This window comes from Carcharodon carcharias, chromosome 16 (assembly GCF_017639515.1).
Source record: "Carcharodon carcharias isolate sCarCar2 chromosome 16, sCarCar2.pri, whole genome shotgun sequence".
NCBI classification, from domain to species: Eukaryota; Metazoa; Chordata; class Chondrichthyes; order Lamniformes; family Lamnidae; genus Carcharodon; species Carcharodon carcharias.
In genome coordinates, this window is record NC_054482.1 from 81,441,902 (window position 1) to 81,461,384 (window position 19,483).

At 42.9% G+C, this 19,483-nt stretch overlaps 1 protein-coding gene across 1 annotated transcript in view; it reads right to left on the bottom strand.

Moving 5' to 3' along the window:
- Window positions 1-19,483, bottom strand: part of zte38 (zebrafish testis-expressed 38) — a 44,739-nt gene that overhangs the window by 19,873 nt on the left and 5,383 nt on the right. The window contains exons 3-8 of the mRNA XM_041207823.1: window positions 16,882-16,945; window positions 8,294-8,330; window positions 8,027-8,047; window positions 4,226-4,252; window positions 4,047-4,114; window positions 1,551-1,570 (exon numbers count right to left, since the gene is read on the bottom strand). Coding sequence (XP_041063757.1) covers window positions 1,551-1,570; window positions 4,047-4,114; window positions 4,226-4,252; window positions 8,027-8,047; window positions 8,294-8,330; window positions 16,882-16,945 — 237 coding nt within the window. The remainder of the gene's footprint in view (window positions 1-1,550; window positions 1,571-4,046; window positions 4,115-4,225; window positions 4,253-8,026; window positions 8,048-8,293; window positions 8,331-16,881; window positions 16,946-19,483) is intronic.

A 19,483-nucleotide genomic window follows, 5' to 3' on the forward strand; every position in this document is an offset into this window, starting at 1 on the left:
ATCATCAACTAGAGTTTATGTCATTTCAACAACAGCCTACAGAATCCATAGACCACTTCGTCAGCAGATGCTGACTGCATGTGCTGTGATTTCTCAGACACAGAACTAGCAGACAGAATTGTTGAGTTGGTCATCCCAGCCATTCCCATGGAAGCGTTCCAGAAAGATCTGCTAGACAATCCCAAAACATATATCATTGAAGAACTACTCAAGGATGGAGTAGATGTGAAGCGAGCCTTGCAGGTCGACAAGCTTACAGGTCCACCAATTGTTGACACACTCGCTAGAACATCTAAGCCCAGCAAGCCATGTGGAAGGTGTGGTCTTGTGCATGCACCATGGGAATGCTCAGCTTTCTACTAGTTCTGTAAAACATGTGGCAGAAAGGGCCAGTGGCAGCAGCAGTGCACTAGAGCAAAGGCTGATGCAGCTACAAAGAGCCATGCACTGATCCAAACAGACCGTACACAACAGGTATCTTCAAGCAATAAGAATGACTACCCGGTATCCTGTCAGAAACATATACATAAGGTGACTGACAAACCAGAAAATGACGGTGATGTGAATGACGAGACGAAGAACAGTGAACACATATTTCAAACCGTCAATCTCCCGGAAAACACAGATACCATCTCACTGTCTGAAGTGTTTGCCAAGATTCTAATTATCTGCCCGAAGAAAATTGGTAACTACTTGATATTGGCCAAGATTGACATGGTGACAAGTACCAGTATACTACCCCTACGAATTCTAAAAGACATGTATCTACAGACATGGAAGGCCATGGCGAAACCTACTACTTTCAATGTGTAACGGTTCACTAATTCCATGTGCAGAATTGATCATCCTGGAGTGCAAGTACAATCAATCCTCCTGGCTGCCACAGATGTTCTACATTGTAGATACTAAAGACATAGTGATCACAGGTCTACCAGCATGCCTTGACCTCCTACTACTAACAATCTATGGAATTAATCAGACTTTACAGGGCAGATCTATCACCTCAGTTCAGGACCTAACATTGGAATATCCAGAATGTTTCAGCAAAATTAGCAGTTTCAAGGGAGCTGTAGCATTACACTTGCAGGAGAATGCAAGTCTGTCCATTGATCCATCACGTAAGTGTAGCATCCACTTACAAGATAAATTTAAGGCTGAACTAGGCAAAATGGGGAAAGACAGAATCATTAGAAGAGTATAAGAACACAGTCTGGTGCAGCTCAATTACATGTGCCATAAAGAAAGACAGATCATTGAGAGTATGCCTCAATCCACGACGTTTAAACGCAGCTTTGAAACATCGCCCTTACAAAATACCCACATTATGAGTTAAATCCAAGATTTGCAGGTGCAAAATTCTTCTCGAAGCTTGATGCCAAACAACGCTATTGGTTGGTGCATCTCGTGGAGAAGTCCCAAGAGCTTACTACATTTCGTACCCATACTCATACCCAGATGATACTGTTTTAAACTACTTCCTTTCGGGCTGTTAGCCAGGATCTCTTTCAAGCTCACATAGGCCGCATTACATGCACTATGCCAGGCTGCATCTGTATCGCCGATGACATTGCTGTTGTGGGCAGAGTAAAGCAAAAACGTGACCATAATCTGCATTTATTGATGCAAGTGGTATGTATTGAAGAACTGGTGTTCAACATTCTGAAGTGTGCCGTCAACATGCAGATCAATTTCTTCGGTTCTATTTACTCCATTGCTGGCAAACGTCCTGATGCAAGTAAAATAGAGGATATTAAAGCCACGCCAACTCCTCAAGATAAGGACGATCTTCAAAGATGTCTGATCTCTTTAATATCTTGTCTCTATATATTCCCAATTTCACTGAAAAATTTTAATCGCTAAGGAAATTGTTGAGAAAGGACGTGCCTTTCCTGTGGCACAAAAACTTCTTCAAAGCATTGAAACAGGCATTATCAGAAGCACTGACTTTGCAATTTTGTGATCCTAGGGAGGTAGATGCTTCATAGAAAGGTTTGCGAGCATGCATACCACAAGAAGGAAACCCAATTTCATTTGCTTTAAAATCTCTTTCTGTAACGCAATCCAACTACTCCAACATGGAGCGAGCAACATTAGCTTTGATGTATGGAATCATGTATTTTCGTATCTATCTGTTTGGCAAAAGACTTGTGGTAGAGGCCGACCACAAGCCACTGAAGATGATTTGGCAAAAGCAATTGACCAGTGTACCACCAAGATTGCAACGTCTCTTGTTAAAGACTCATGGTTACGAATATGAGATTAATTACAAGCCATGTAACTTGATGGCCACATCAGATACACTTAGCAGACTGCCTAACCCAGCGAAAACAGAAGATGTATCCTTGGATCTACAAGTTGACTTCACTGACATCAAACTTGAAGATGTTCTCCAAAGTCATCTGATACATTTTGAACAACTCAAATGACAGCAGCTACAACGGCAAAAGATTCTACACTATAGAAACTGTGGAAAACCATCATTGAAGGATGGCCTGATTCAAATCAGCATATCCACAAAGACGTGAAACTATTTTGGCCTTACTGGGACAGGCTAGGCATCTTCCGGGGAGTCATTTTTAAAGGCAGGCAGACCATCATGCCGGAATCTTTGTAACCTGATATTCTTCAACAACTTCATCACTCACACATGGGCATAGATCAGATGAGAAGACTCGCAAGAGAGAGACAGTCTATTGGCCAGGTATGACATTGAAGTCGTTGTCAAGAAGTATGAGGCATGTCAAGAGCATATGCCAAGTCAGCACAAAGCATCATTGATTCCTCATGAAGTTCCTACCCATCTTTGGTCCAAAGTCGCATCCGAACTCTTTCATGTCCATGGCACTGACGTCATCGTCATCGTCGTCTACTTTACCAAGTACCTAATTAGTCGCCAAGTGCACAATATGTCAAGCACAACTATTGCGCACGCTTTAAATGCTATCTTCAGTTTAAATGGTGTGCCTAAAGAGATCATTACGGAAAATGGTCTGCAATTTATTGGTAAGGCATTTCAAGATATGTGCGTGAAGTGGAATATTGATCACACTACTTCTTCTCCTCACTACCCTAAATTTAACTGAATGAATGATTCCCATGGTGAAATCCCTACATCTCAAATGTAGCCAGACCAAGCAAGATCTACACATTGCAATATTACATCTGAGAGCAACACCTTTTAAGTGCAACTATTCCATCACCGGCAGAGCTCATGTTTCACAGACCAGTGCATACCAGTCTACCTACTCTTACCCATTCTACTCTCCAGAAACTAGAGAGCAACTTTTAAAACTGCAAGAGAAGATGACCAACAAGCACAATAAAAATGCGGGTCCAGAATTGCCAAGTTTACAGTTGGGACAACAAGTTCGCATCCAGGATCCCACAGAAGGTATGTGACAACCAGCTGAGGTGACAAGGATTTGCTCAGAATCAAGATCTTCTGAAGTAACTATACTTCAAGGCGCAACAGTGAGACATAACCAAGGACAAATCAGATCCATTCCAGCTCAACTATTGTGCAGCTGCATAGAGGACTAGATCCCAAATGCAACAAGGAACAACATTCAAGATTAACAATCCTACAGATCACTGAGCAATTAAAGACAAGGTTATCATTACAAGATCTGGGCATATTAGCAGATCACCTCTATGCTTTAGAGACTCATAGATCCATCAGTTCTATACGTTTATGTTATGGTAACTAAATATGAAGATATATTATAAATAGTTCTACTTCTCTGGAAGGGGGAAAATATCTTTAAAAAAAAGGGGGTGTTGCAATATGCCTTTAAGGGATTGTAGCATGACATCACTAGGTCTTGAGATCCAGTTTAGTTTCACTTTTGCTTAGAGCAGAGACAGCTCGGTTGATGTTTTCAAGCTTTGTGCCTCTGTATAAATGTTCCCATGTGCCTAGTCTCAATAAATAAACCCACTGCATTTTTACATAATCCCTCATGAGCGATTGGTGCCTTTATAACATCATAAAATCATGACAATAGGATAGATAGAAACATTTACTCACATGAAGTGCAGTTAATTACCTTAAAATATCCAGCTTTGGTCCATCTGCAGTGTATTTGAATTTAAACTGGTAAGACTCAATTATGCTCTGTAGATAGACATGGGATTAAATCCAATTATAGTTATCTGTTGTTTGTACTCATAGGCAAAAATAAAAAATTGTATTATATAAACATTTTCACAAAGTATAAATGCTTACATTTGGATCCTCGGGATCTCTATGAACCTAAAAATTCAAATTCACAAAATTTGTACTTCAAGGAGAGCATATTCTTAAAAAAATGAACATTTAAATAATTGTTATAGCTACAATATACAGATAAATATATTCATATATATGTCAAGAATATTAAATAATCAATGAGGAATGACCAATTTTCAGTCAATATTCAAGCCTTTTCCCCCTTTTTGATCCATGTATGACTAGAACTGTCATGAATTTTCCCTTTTTTGTATCATTTTCCTCTCTCTTCAATGTAGTAGTTTGACAGGAACTAGTAACCTACCAATACCTTGTCCAAGTGATTATTCTTCACAGGTGAGCCAAGACAATGGCCGTGAAATTCATGGGGCTGTTAATTCAGAGCAGAGGGGAGGAGTTAGGGATGGAAAGCCCCAAGATACGGGTTTCCTTAAAGTCCTGTGGGTTTTTATTGAAGGAGATCCTTTAGATTTTTTTCTCCAGATTCCCTGTTCGACAGCCAGCCAAGTTGGGTGGGAAATTAAAGGCATTTTGATATCTTGTGTATTTCTGTGATGCTGTAAGGCTTCCCTTTGTTTCTTTTTAATATGTATTATCTTTATACTTGAATCAAAATGCAGCCAGTTGTGAGGTGGACCAACGTCCTGAGCTCAGAACCGGGTAGCAGGAACATGTAGTACGGAATTCAGCAGAAGAGAGAAGATTTTTGACTGAAGACATTGATTCTGAGGCTTATATGGAGCTTAAAAAAAAGACATGCACATGGACACAGATGTGTCAGAAAATGTCACCGGACACCCTGATTACAGAAACTGACCTGATAAAGGCCCCTCAGATATGTGTGAATGGCTTTCTTCCTGCCTTACCAAGATACATGAATCACATCCATTGCCGGAAGGTACCTGGAGACGCCACCTGCTGAGAACAGGAAATGGCCATGTGCAGGCCGCCTTTGCATGGCCAGGGTGGGATTGATAATCCAATTAGATGACTCGATCTAAAAAATTGGGTCGTAACTTCCAACTAGCATCAGCTGTCCCGCAGGAATTAGAAGAAATAAATGCACAGTTAACAGGTCTTGAAAATTACGCTGACCCTTCCGTTCGCAGGAGCTGCTTGGAGCCTGCATCAAAAAGCTCCTCGCAGGCCACAGCGAAGTGCAGCTCCGGCAGATTCAAGGAAGCCATGCCCTCTTTTATTTTTACAGCATTTGCTGCTGTAAAGCAGGTAGGTTTAAAGGGCCAGTGAAATTGACGGGCCAGGGAGAAGGTAAGCGTCTAAGGTAAATGGGTAGGATTTGAGGGATGGGGGTGGAGTCCAAGGTCAAGGGCAGGGTGGGTGGGTTGGAGGGTGGGGAGCATTGGAGGTTGGGGGTTCAGAGGTTGGGGTAGTGGAGGGAGAGGTCGGAGATTGGGGGAGTCAGAGGTCAGAGCGGTAGGGTTGGAGAGGTCGGGGGGATGGGGGCTGTGTGTTCAGGAAGGTGGGGGTTGGAGGGGTCAAGGTGGGTGGGTGTCGGGGGAGTGGGGGAGTCCTGTGGTGGGGGTGGGGGAGTTTGGGGTAGGGTGGGGTGGAGTCTCATGGGGTTGGTCTGGGTCTTTACAATAGTTATCCAGAAGTTAGAAGAGGTTTGTTTTAATTCTTCTAACTTCTTTTGAGTAACTATTGGGAACCCTGGCGGAACCATCAGAAGTTTGCGATTTAAACTGCATTTTCGGATGTTCTCAGCACAGGGCATTTATCTAGGGGAAGTGTGCACTTCTAGACAATTGCCGTGCAAATCCTTATCTGGGAACTTGTAAGAGGGATTCCCCAGTGCATGTTTGGGGTACCCCCCAAATCCGATGCTGGGGAGCTCGGAGGTTACTGTCCATTACCTTATATGCCAAGAGACCAGGGTCAGAAAGGGATATAAAGCCATAGCTCCAAAGGACATTGTGGCTGCGAGGAAGTGTGATTTCACTGTAAGTCATGTGGAGGAATTGTTCAGCGGGCCAACCACCAAGAGATGAGCTCCTGCATGCAGGTCTTACTAAGCAACTGGTGTCATAAGTATATAGTATTGCTTAGTGAGTTAATAAAGGCTTTTCACATAATGTGGAAATTGCGTCCATAGTTTGTTTCTTGTCATTGATACCAAAGTACGCGGTGAGGACCTTAGATGGTAGTGAGAATCCCTGGTTAACAGTCTTTCTGAAAGCCTGCAGTACAAGTATGCAACTGAAGAGCAGGTGGGTCTAGTTTTGGCTTAGGGAGGGAGGGGTGGAGAGGACTCTGTGTTCAGGAGTTATAGGGTGAGTTGGATATTGTGATAGAAGGGATCAGGGGAAGGTTAAGGATCAGAGATTTTGGAGGTAGGGGGTAGTACAGATCGCAGGGTGTGTTTACAGGGTAACTTTTTGATATGGGAGGTAACATTCTCATTTGTCTTGGCCCACAAGTAATGTTGTAAAGGCCCTTACCTAATGGATTCAAACACTTCCTGCCATCTTTTGGTTTAAAGAGAGGAATATCAACTATGACTTCCAATCAGGATCTGTTGTCCTCTGCTGGAGCTGCATTTGTGGTCATTGGATGAAGGTGGAATTAGGCATTATTGTGATGTCTCCGTGGTTGAGTGGCCTACCATCATGCACTGACTTGTCTCACACATAAAGAATGGCCACTTGGGGGTAACAAAGCCAGGAATCAACACCATCAAGATAGGAGGAAGGGAGAAAAAAATTGGAAAAGAGGAGAAAAAATAGAGAGACTTCGTACTCACAACCTGAAAAAAAAGCCTACAATTGTAGTTGAAACCTTAGGAGTTAAAAATTGCCATACGTACAGCCTACAATACGTACAGCCAACAATTGTAGTCATACATACAGCCTACAATTGTAGCCATACGTACAACTCCTTACGTACAGCCTGCAATGTGTACAGCCTACAATTGCAGTTGAAACTTTAGGAGTTAAAAGTTGCCATACCTACAACTCCTCCAGTGTAATGAATATTTAGAAATTAGACAATTTGTTGACATAACAATTGCACCTTAGTGCCTTCTTAATGCCCCACTAATGCTAGCACTTTTTTTTTTAAAAAATAAATACAGCAGTGCATCAAATACTATTTATAAATAAAATCAGAAAAAAATTGGAAATCAGCATTAGGTTCGCCAGCATCTGTAAAGAAAAAGTGAAGGAACTTGCACTATATTTTGCCTCTCATGACATCAAGGTGTCCCAAAATGCTTACAGCCGATGCATTACTTAGTTATAATCTGTAGACAATGTTGTTTTGTAGGCAAACGTGGCAGCCAATTTATTCACATGAGAGTCTCAAAAAAGCAATGAGATAATTAACGATATAATATGCTACTGATGGTGGTTCAGGGATAAGTGTCAGCCAGGATATGAGGAGAAATTCTCCACTCTTCTCTGAATAGTGCCATGGAATCTTATACGTCCACGTGAGAAGGCAGACAGGACCTTGATGTCTGATTTGAAAGATTTTGAACAAAACTTTAAACCATTTTCTCCTTTTACAGTTACTGACAAACCTGCTGTGCACTTCCAAAATATTCTATTTGCACTTCATTTTCCAACATGCACATTTTTTCATTTTCATCCTTATTTAGAAATTATCTTATTAATAGTTTCAGGAGTATAATATCATTACATTACTGTATCAAATTTCATTCACTTTGTCTTGTTGAATAATACCAGACAGCAAAATACTAGTCTTAGAAATCTGAATTAATTTGTAGTTTCAAAATCTTATGTCTAATAACGAACATATAATTTTTTGAAATGTACTTACTCCCAGAATAATTGTGCGCAACTATCAATGAAAAAAAACACAAAAATCTTGTTTTTTATATAATCTAAGGAATAAATAATTACTGTGCACATAAATTTGTGAGATTTAAATAGACATAATAAACTATAACTTCATATTTATGTTACTGACACCCTTCAAAATTAACATATTAAAAATTGTGAACCTAAAATAGCTGGAACCTATGCTCTAAATTCACAAAATGAAGAATTAAAAGATAATTTTGTGTCAAATGCAAAATTAACTTACAAATCTTTTCTCCAAAGCATCAAAGCATCCCATCATCCTGGAAAGAAGCATTTAAGTAATTATATTCAGCAAAGTGAATGAAGATGTTAAGTAAAATTTGAATATTCCAGGTCTATATTTCATATAATATGGAGAGTTGATCTCCTAACCCAATAAATTGTGCCCAAAGCATCATTGAGATACATTACATTTATTTCACAGAATTATAATGGGGGAATAGTAATCTGCCAGGCTAGGCGGTTACCTGTACCTGCGGCAGGTTGGAAGTGTAGAAAATGTCACATGTTAGGGAGTCGGCAGGAATCATCAACATCCTCATTTAACTTAAGCATATTTGGTAGTGTGCAGGAAACTCCCATGGAACTGGTGCATATGCTATTAACATAAGCTAAAGCAACTGAATGCATTTTGAACACTGGATTCTGTCTTTAACTGTCAGCGAACTGGTTTCCAGGGCTTCCTGAAAATTGCCAGGTTGAACAAGACAAGAAGACAGCAGGTTTGACAAGCCTGAGCAATTAACAAGCTGGAAAGCTTCAAAATACTTAGGTTATAGCTGTTTCTCTGCCTAAGTGAAAGGCTTTTCTCACAGGACTTGTTCTTTGAGTGTTTTCATTCCTTTGAACATCACTTCTGCTACTTTTGAGTTTTTTCCCCATTGATTTTCATTCCCAGCAGTCAGCCTTCTCAGCAGCATGCAGCTCTACCTCAGACCTCTGATGAGGACCAAGAGGAGCAGTACCCGCAACAGCAGCAGTAGGAGCAGCTCCTCAACGGCTCAACGGGGGACAAAAAGGATGGAAGTTTGTGCAAGATACCCAAGAAGCTGCCATAATGCCTTCTGCACCAGATCACCCACAGATATTTGCACCTCCAAGTAAAGTCAGCGGATGGCTCTTTGGAGATAAGGGCTGCCCTTTAAAGAAGTGGCTTATAAAATCTATGAGCAGCCCTACCACTGACACCCAGGAAAGGTATAGTCAAAGTCACATGAGCACAAGAGTGGTCACTGAGCAAGCCATCAGATGCTGAAAATGCAGTACAGATGCTTGGACAGATGTCTTTTGCTATACACCAATGTCCAGAGTGTTTGTGTTCTGCTGCGCCTTGCACAACAGGAAGGACTGGATTTGCAGGAAAAACAAGTTGAAACCATGCTGCATCTTTGGCGGAGGAGGAAGAAAATGAGGAGCAACAGAGGGAGGAGGGACAGCCTGATGTGGTGAGGTTACCTGCAGCTTCTTACTTAGCTGCTAGGGATGCCTGGGACAGACATATTCAGGCATGCTTCAGCCAACTTACCCCCTGACTCCTCAAACCCTGTCCACCATCTATAAGGACAAGTTAAGATAATGGAATACTCACAGCTGCCTGGATGAGTGCACCATTCAAGAGGTTCGACACCATCCAGGACAAAGCAACCCTCTTGACTGGCACCCCATCCACCGCCTTAAACATTCACTTCCTCCATCACAGGCACATAATGGCTGTACCATCTACAACATGCATTGCAGCAACTTGCCAAAGTTCCTTTGATACCACATTCCAAACCTGTGACCTCTACCACCAAGAAGAACAAGGGCAGCAGGCACATAGGAACACCACCACCTACAAGTTCCCCTTCAAGTCACATACCATCCTTACTTGCAATTATACTGTTCTTTCACTGTTGCTAGGTCACAATCCTGGAACTCCCTCCCTAACACCACATGGACTACAGCGGTTCAAGAAGGTGGCTCACCATCATCTTTTCAATGCCAATTAGGAATGGACAATAAATGCTGGCCTTTGCTAGCAATGTCCACATCCTATGAACAAATAAAAAAAAATTGATTCAGTGCAACCATGTGGTACACCAATGTTGAACCCAATGTGCCTACGCCCCCACCCCCCAACACAAAGCAGTCCCACATCTCTCTCACTGACATCCACTGCTCCTCTTATACTCTTGTCATACCATTTTCCTTAAGGTTGAGGGCACCTGGCAATAATTGGAAGGATGAGACAATGAAGCTTTTAAATAAAGTTTATTATTTGTGAACACTGAATATAAAAGTGACAATTTAATCGTGTTAAACATCCAAGTGATTAAACATCCAAGCGATTACCCTTGTGCAACTACGATTTCTTTCTCTTCTTTTTCCTAATACTTTTTTGTACACTTACTGCTGTGGCTTTAGCAGGGCTCAAAGCATGTTGCTCATTCCGCTGTTCTGACTGCTGAGAAGTTTGTGCCCGCCATCCTTGGGGTTTTGGAGTCCACCAGGGCCCTGGAAAGATTACCTCACCCACATATGTGCAAGGGCAGACTTGGCTATGAAATAAAAATCAAATCAGGAGGCAGCATGTGGGACCCTGACTGTGGATGAAATCAAGGAGGAAGGAGAGGAAGCACTTTGAGTCCCCACTTCCATGTCTCCTTCTCCATTTTAATTCTCATGGCCCTCACCTGCACTTTCCTGCTAGCCAAGAGCTGAAGAGCACTTTGCTGCACTTCAGTGAGGCATTGAATGGCCAAGATGAGGCTGTCCTCATGATTTTGCAGGCCATTGGTCAGGGCCAGCATGCACTTAGTTACCTGCTGTGCCTGAAGCTCCTCCCAAACTAGATATCAGTGCAAAGGTCTGAGACATGATGGCACTCATGGTGGAGATGGTCTTCTCTAATTTTTCTCCAAATTTACACAATGACTCTGGAAATGCTGACAGAACCTCACACATTTCCTGTTACTGCACCAGAACAGTCCTCTTTGTCAATAATCCTTGAGGCTCAGCATCTGCCTCCTGCTGACACACAGTCTGGTGGGTCTCCACCAAAGATTCTTCACTGCTGTCCCTCTCTTCAAAATCTGCTCATGCTCACTTTTAATGCGTGCCTCACTATGTAAGTCCAACTATGTGATTTGATGCCCCACTGACGCTGATGGAGGATGCACACGAGGCTTGTGGTACTAACACATCTTTTGAGGACACTTTGTCCTTCTCTGGCACCAGCTCCTGAGGAATGCTTGCAGGACATGTGGGGGGTGAAAAACATAGGGAGGAAGTTAATGTTTGTGAAGGGGGTTTCAGGCTCCGGCTGGAGAACCAGCAGGAGTTCTGCATCGCTTCCACTGTGGAAGGCCTGCTATATTAAGTGTCCACCAGGCACTCAATTGGCCCATGTCAGGCCTTCCACAGGATTAAGGACCCCAGTAGCCCTCCATGGCCATCGGTGCCACCAAGAGCGGTGTCCTGCTAATGCACCCAGCAGCGGCCCAGGATAAACAAGTGACCCCAGGCCAAAGTTGTGAGGGCGGAATGGGGTCACAGGGTGAGGGTCATGGGAGGCACGTCAGAGGCAAGAACAGGGGGTGACTTTCTGCAGTCCCCCACTTCTCGATGCTGGGTATCTTAAACAGGCACTTGAACAAGGAATTCCCCCCAAGAGCCTGCAAGCAAACCCTTGGTTTACTTTTTAGGCTTCCCATGTGGCGACTTCCCTGGCCACCGCATTAATTGCCCACTTAAGGACTTCAAATGGTGTACAGGTAGCAGGCATTCCACAAGCCTTCCTACCACAATCTTCAATTGGGTGGAGGTGGGAAGGCAAGTGGTGTCCCAAAACCACACCATCTTGTCCGATTAAATGACCCACGCTTCCGGGGAGATGGGGGGAGGGGCATTAATTTCCGGCCATGATTTAGAACTGACAAGATGAGAGGTTTCTCAGTTCTCATTATCTAGACCATTTTCCATTGCCTGCTGACATCAAGTCAACACATCACAGAATTGCTGAAAAAAGACATGTGTAAGCTTTTCATCTTGCACTGATCAGGACATTCACAAGAATACCAATATATGGGGAAAACAACAATTTATACTGTATATGAAGAGATTGCTGATTGGTTGGCAAATAGCATTGCCATGGAGAATGCACCAGTGATGGTGACTGACAGTGCACTGCCAAGCAATGTTTGAAATTTAAACCAGGCAGCTTGACCCTCATTGATCAAGGGATTGCCCTGAGGAATGAGTCAGCGAATGGCTGTCACTTATTTTGTTTAGCTGAAACAAACGCAATGTACGTACATGTTTTTCTGTCTGCAAAAAACGTGGCCCTGTGTACTAATATAAGTAGCTTCCAGTACACGCAAATGCGCCACATTGCAAGCCTGGCTGACAATCTTAAATTTGCTGTCAGTGTAATTCGTAACGCACTTGAGAATTATTTAGCAAATGTTGTCTAATCATGGAATCACAACTAATGTTGGACACTGTGTTTTGAGTTTTGTAAGCAAGGGCTGTTTGGGTACAGCCTGTACATTGCCCATTCTGAGGGCATGCTGTTTGATACAATCTGCCAGTCTTTGGGACGTACGGCCTACATATCTAGCATCACACTGGCACTTAAATTCATATACCACATTTGGGTGATGGCAGAATGTAATTTTTGGCTGTTAGTGACGAATACCACTCGTGTTGCTACTGCGTTGTAGCAGCGTGAAGCAGCTGGCTTCACCTGTTGCCCAGATTTTTGAGACACCTTGCCCTTCCAGGGTAATCTGAGATAGACTGGGCACTTTTCAGGGCCAAAAGTGATGGCCTTAGGCCTGTTCATGAGTTTGTGTGACATACAGCGTGAAATGATTTGATCAGGGTAGCCATTATGTTGCAGGATGCCTTTGATGCGCTCTTTTTCAGCATCAAGCTTGCATGGTGAGCAAATAGCTTGGGCCCCACTTACAAGGTTGCCGATAAGACCAAAAGTGAGACACAGCCCTACGATCGAGTGAGTGTTTATGCAAGGTGAGATTGAACAGACTGGTAATAGGGTTACTAATTTCCACCTTGCCCTACACTGCGCTCGGTCTGAGATTCACAAACTTCTTTCATTTTTCGATTTGATCCATTTATACCGCTATATTGCTTCAATAGATGATCACACCATACACAGTATCTGTTTGAAACACCAAAAACTCATCCAAGCAGTTTTGCAATGCAATTAATGATGCCACTAAATACTTAACAAATCTCTCTGACCATGTACTCTCAGAAAGTGAGGAGTTTGTTCTTGCAAATGGTTTCAATTTTGGTGTGCCTTCATCCCAAATCAAACTGGAAGAGGTATTAGCTGAGTTTGAACTCCTCTACACCCAACTATCCTGATACAAACCAGCATCCACTGAAGACGCTGAATCCTTGAAAGCGTGCCTAGCTGATCTATTGCACACATATTGCGGGATTCCAAATGACCTATCCGACTTTCACAAGTAACGCGAATGTCTGACAGCATGATGAAACCTTAAGAGCAACCTGGGCATACACATCAGTAAACCTGACAAAGGGATGGGAATAGTCATCCTTAACAAGTGTTACTATATCAACAAAATGCATTCCATTCTTAATGGCAGGTGCAAATTCGAATCCATTGGAGCTTTCACTCAACATGATTGGACAGCCTTTCTTGAAAGGAAGCAAAAACACACTTGCTGGACTTGTGTAAGATCGATGGGCTACCGTGTGATATATATGATAGAATTCGTCCTCATGGTTCGCTACGTCCGTGTATGTATGGGCTGCCCAAGACACATAAAAGTAATGTCCCTCTACGCCCCATCTTATCTATGACCAATTCTGCACAACATGAATTGGCCAAATGGTTGGGCAAATTGTTAGAGCCAGTTTTGACCAAGTTTTCCACATGCTTGGTGAAGGACTCCTTCACATTTGCGAAGGCCATACAGGACTTGCATATTGATAGCAATGCTGTGTCCATGTGCTCATTCATTGCTAGCCTATTCACCAATGTTCCAGTTAAGGAAGCCATAGATATTTGCGCTACAGCACCATCTCATGGTGATCTAGACCTGCCAACATTGCGTGAATCAGTATTCATTGAACTTATGAACTGGGCAACTCACGCAATTGAGTTCAGTTTTAATGACACCATTTATGCCCAAATAGATGGTGTTCCCATGGGATCCCCTCTAGGCCCAGCTCTCGCAAACACCTTTGTTGGGTTACATGAGAAACATGTCTTTGATGGAATGACACCTAACCTCCTACCCCTTGCATACTTCCGATTTGTGGATGATACTTCTGCTACATTTAAATCTGTAGCTGCATGTAATAATTTCCTTACATGTCTTAATGGGCTCCATCCTGTGCTCAAATTCACCTACGAAATGGAGCAATCAAATGAACTGCCCTTCCTTGACATACCAGTTGAGAAATGTGCCAGAGGGTTCTCTACCATGTTCTACTGCAAGCCTTCCTTCACTGGGTCAATTTATACCTTGGGATTCTCACAATTCCACACGCTATAAGATTGGTCTTATTGGCAAACTTGTAAATAGGGTCCAAACTATTTGCTCACCATGTAAGCTTGATGCTGAAGTAGGGTGAATCAAAGGCAGGATAATGGCTATGGTTACCTTGATCAGATGATTTCATGCTGTATATCACACAAACTCATGAATGTGCCTAAGGCCATCACTTTTGGCCCTGAAAAGTGCCCAGTCTACCTCGGATTAACTGGGAAGGGCAAGGAATCTCAAAGAATTTGAGCAACATGTGAAGCCAGCTGTTTCACACTGCTACTGTGCAGTAGCAACACAAGTAGTATTCACCACTAACAGGATGCTGCCGTCAAGCCAAAAAGACATTCTGCCTATCACCCAAATGAGTAATGTGGAATTTCAATGCCAGTGTGATGCTATGTAAGTAGGCCGTACATCCCAAAGACTGGCAGATCGTATCAAACAGAATGTTCCAGCCGCCGTTCGCAATGGGCAGTGTACAGGCTGTACCCAAACAGCCCATGCTCGTAAAACTCAAAACACAGTGTCCAACATTAGCTGTGATTCCACGGTTGGACGACATTTTCTAAATAATCCTCAATGTCCTAAGAATTACACTGACAACCAATTTAAGATTGTCAGTCGGGCTCGCAGTGTGGCATATTTGTGTGCTGGAAGCTACTTATATTGGTACACAGGGCCCTATTCTTTGCCGACAGAAAGAACATGTACGTACATTGCACCTGTTTCAGCCAAACAAACAAAGTGACAGCCATTCACTGACTCACCTCAGGGCAATGCCTTGATCAATGAGGGTCAAGCTGCCTGGTTTAAATTTCAAACAATGCTTGGCAGTTCACTGTCAATCACCATCACTGGTGCATTCTCCATGGCAATGCCACTTGCCAATCAATCAGCACTCTCTTCACATACAGTATAAATTGTTGTTTTCCTCTTATATTGGTATTCTTGTCAGTGTCCTGATGAGTGCAAGACGAAAAGCTTGGAAATGTCTCTTTTTTCAGCAATACTCAAGTTCTGTACTACCAAACAACTATTTGTATATCACAGAATTGTTACAGCACAGGGGGCTGTTGTATTTGTGCATTGCTCTCCGAATGAGCAATTCACTTGGTACCATTCCCCTGCCTTCATCCCATAACTCTGCATACTCTTCCTTTTCAGATAATAATTCAACTCCCTCTTGATCAGTGAGTGTTTTATACCATGTGGCTAAGTGATATCTCCTTATTTCACTAGGTAGCTGGGAGGCCCTTGTTCCGCCATCACTGTGCATGTAAGCCTCTGCTTATCTCCAGTGCGTCCTCCTTTGCAGCAAACAGGATTGCGATGACTAGTGGACCACCTCTGCTCTCCCTTGTTATGTGCACTCTCTTCTGCAAAGACAGAAAGATAAGAGCTATGAGTGTGAGAAATGGAATATGTTGTGAGGATGGAAGGGCAATATTTTGGGAGGGTCACTGTAATAGAAGGGTGTGATGTAACAACAAGATGAAAGTGAGTGTCTTTGGTGGGTGGTCAAATGGGGTTGTGAGCAGGTGCTTTGAAAGAGAGGGATGGCTTCACCTATAAGGTGTGTTGGATTGAGGAATGCTATGTAATAGAATGCTAGGGAAGTCAGACTTTGGGGATTTGCACTTGAAACTGGCATTCCACTCACCTTTCCTGCCCTGGTGAAGTTATTACGGCACTGTATCCAGGAGCGGGGCACCACACTCCCACTGTGACCTCTTCTGCCACTTCCAGCCACACCTACTTGGTTTTTGAGGTAGGCTTCTTCCTCCTATCTGCTGATTACAGAACATTCCTGCGGGACCCACAGCATGATATACAGGAATGCATCTGAGAACTGTGGTGAAGAAACCAATTATTGATGCACCATCTGTCAAATGGCTGGCTCTCTCTTGACAGTTGTAGAATGCTTCCAGTCTGACTCTTGCAGGGTCCCTTTAAATAGTGAAGCTTCACTAATCAAGCTTGGGTTGTCATGACACCTGCCCACTCTAATTGGTCAAGAAACCTGGAAGTAGAATGGTAATGCTGTGGCTCATTTAAAAAGCCTCTGAAAAGGCTGCTGCTCAAACTTCTAGGATCCTGATGCACTACCTAACTATGAGGGGATCAAAACATTAAAATGCAGCCCAATGATTTATAATGAATCAACTGAGCTGAATACTGAACAAGTGATTGAAATGTAAAAAGATAATTTAACTCATCTAGTTTTTAAAATTTAATTTAATTATGTTTCATTGGTATGCTGACGATAAGTAAGATAACGTGTACTGACCATTTTACTACTTTAGATGCACCAGGAAACCGACTGTCTTCACGCAGAATTTTTACACACATGCCTGAGAAATAAAGTTACTGTTGTCAAAGTTAACAGTTTGAAAAACTCCAGGGGCAGAATTTTGCCGTCGGTAAGCAGGGGAGCGGGGCCTGCTCTCCAACGCATAAACTGACGTGGGATGACGTCAGGCGGAACCGCCAAAGTCATTCCAGTCCATTTAAATTTTCAGGAAGGCGGGCCCACAACAAAATCAGCTGCGGGTCCACCAACCTGTCAATGGCCAATTGAGGTCATTGACAGGATCATTAAAACAATTAAAGGACCTGCCCGTTGGCTAATAGAAAAAAACATGAAACCTCATCCAGCGGCGGGATGAGGTTTTATGGGTTTTAAACGTTTTAATAAAGTTAGTATGTAAATTATAAACATGTCCCATCTATGGGGGGGACATGTTTGGGAATTTTTTTTCTTTTTTTAACATTTTTCAGAGTGTAATTGATCTCCCAGTGGCAGCACCTTGCCTAAGGGAGATGTGCACTCTTTCGAGCGCAGGCGCGAAAGAGCATACTCTTGCTTTTGGGGAATACCCCCCTTGCCCATACAGGGAGCGCTGGACGTCACGCTGGGCAGGCCTTAATTGGCCCACCCAAGTAAAATGGCGGCGGGGCCCGCTTCTCTGGCAGGGATCGGCTCCCAGCCCGCCAGAGATTGGGTCGGGCCCACCCGCCCGACAGGCAGAAAATTCTGCCCCATGTGTTTACAATATTCAAAATATAATGAATCAGGCCTTTTTAAATTGATGCATTTGGTTAGGGCCAAAATGCATTGAAATTGTCATGGTATAAATAAACCTTTGTAATTACAGGAGCCAATTAACACTATTGCAAGTTAATTGAAGACATGTAACAACAGTTTTAATCAGGCAAAAATTGATGCTGTTAAAAACGGAAGTATTTGGATGGATGACAAAAGTTTATTAAAGAGGTAGGTTTTAAAAAGGGTGTTAAAGGAGAAAAGGGCAATGGGGAGGCAAAGGGGTTTGGAGAGGTAATAGAGAACAAAGGGCCTTGGCGGCTGAAGGCACATTGATCAACTGCGAGATGAAAAGACTGCAGATGTACATTAAGTTTGATTTGGAGTAACTAAGAGTACTAGGAGGTTTGTATGGTTGGTGGAGGCTACAAAAATGTGGAGGAATAAGACCATGAAGAGATTTTAAGAAAGGGATGAGAATTCTGAATTTGATGCACTGGGGGGCCAGGAATCAATGTCTGCTTTCAAGGGCAGTAGTGATAGGGGAGCAGGACCTGATGCACACGAGCATTGAAATCAGTGAGTCTGTATCATTTTTACTTCAATCTGCACCTGATTTTAGAAGAAATCTGAGTGCAAAGCCTCCAGATATTTATTTGAATGAAATTAACATTGCTACACCCTCTTCAGATGCAGACACTAAAAAAACCATACAGGTGTTCAGTATACTGTATTCTTCAGGAGGAAAATAGGAGCAAAGGAATAGCACCCATTTTTTGATTTGCAATGCAACCATTTTTTAGGGGCCTTTTGGGAGCAGGACTTTCCACACTATGGAAAATAAAGGCCATTAAATTAACTATAAATTAATTTAAATGCTCTAAAGGAAAATGTGGCATAAATATTACAAAATAAACACGACACATTAACTGAACAATTTAACAGTAATTTACATCCATCCTGATAACCATCCTGTAACGGTATTACAGTTGAATAAAGGCAACCACAGAGGCATGAGGGAAGAGCTGGCCAGAATTGACTGAGGAAGGAGCTGGCCAGAATTGACTAAGAGATGAGCCTAGCAGGAAAGACAGTGGAACAGCAATGGCAGTTTCTGGGAGTAATTTGGGAGACACAGCAAAAATTTATCCCTAGGAAGAAGAAGCATACCAAAGGGAAGACGAGGCAACCCCAAAGTTCAAGAGAGTCAGGGGGCAGAGGTGAGTATGGTGGCCATTACCAAGGAGAAGGTGCTAGGAAAACTGAAAGGTCTGAAGTTGGATAAATCACCTGGGCCAGATGGATTACACCCCAGAGTTCTGAAGGAGATAGCTGAAGAGATAGTGGAGGCGTTGGTGGTGATCTTTCAGGAATCACTGGAGTCAGGGAGGGTCCCAGAGGACTGGAAAATCGCTAATGTAACCCCCCTGTTTAAGAAGGGAGTGAGGCAAAAGACAGGAAATTACAGGCCGATTAGTCTGACCTCGGTCATTGGTAAGATTTTAGAGTCCATTATTAAGGATGAGATTTCAGAGTACTTGGAAGTGCATGGTAAAATAGGGCAAAGTCAGCATGGTTTCATCAAGGGGAGGTCATGCCTGACAAATCTGTTAGAATTCTTTGAGGAGGTAACGAGTAGGTTAGACAAAGGAGAGCCAATGGATGTTATCTACTTGGACTTCCAGAAGGCCTTTGACAAAGTGCCGCACAGGAGGCTGCTCAGTATGGTGTTAGAGGCAAGGTACTAGCATGGATAGAAGATTGGCTGTCTGGCAGGAGGCAGAGAGTGGGGATAAGGGGGCCCTTCTCAGGATGGCGGCCGGTGACTAGTGGAGTTCCGCAGGGG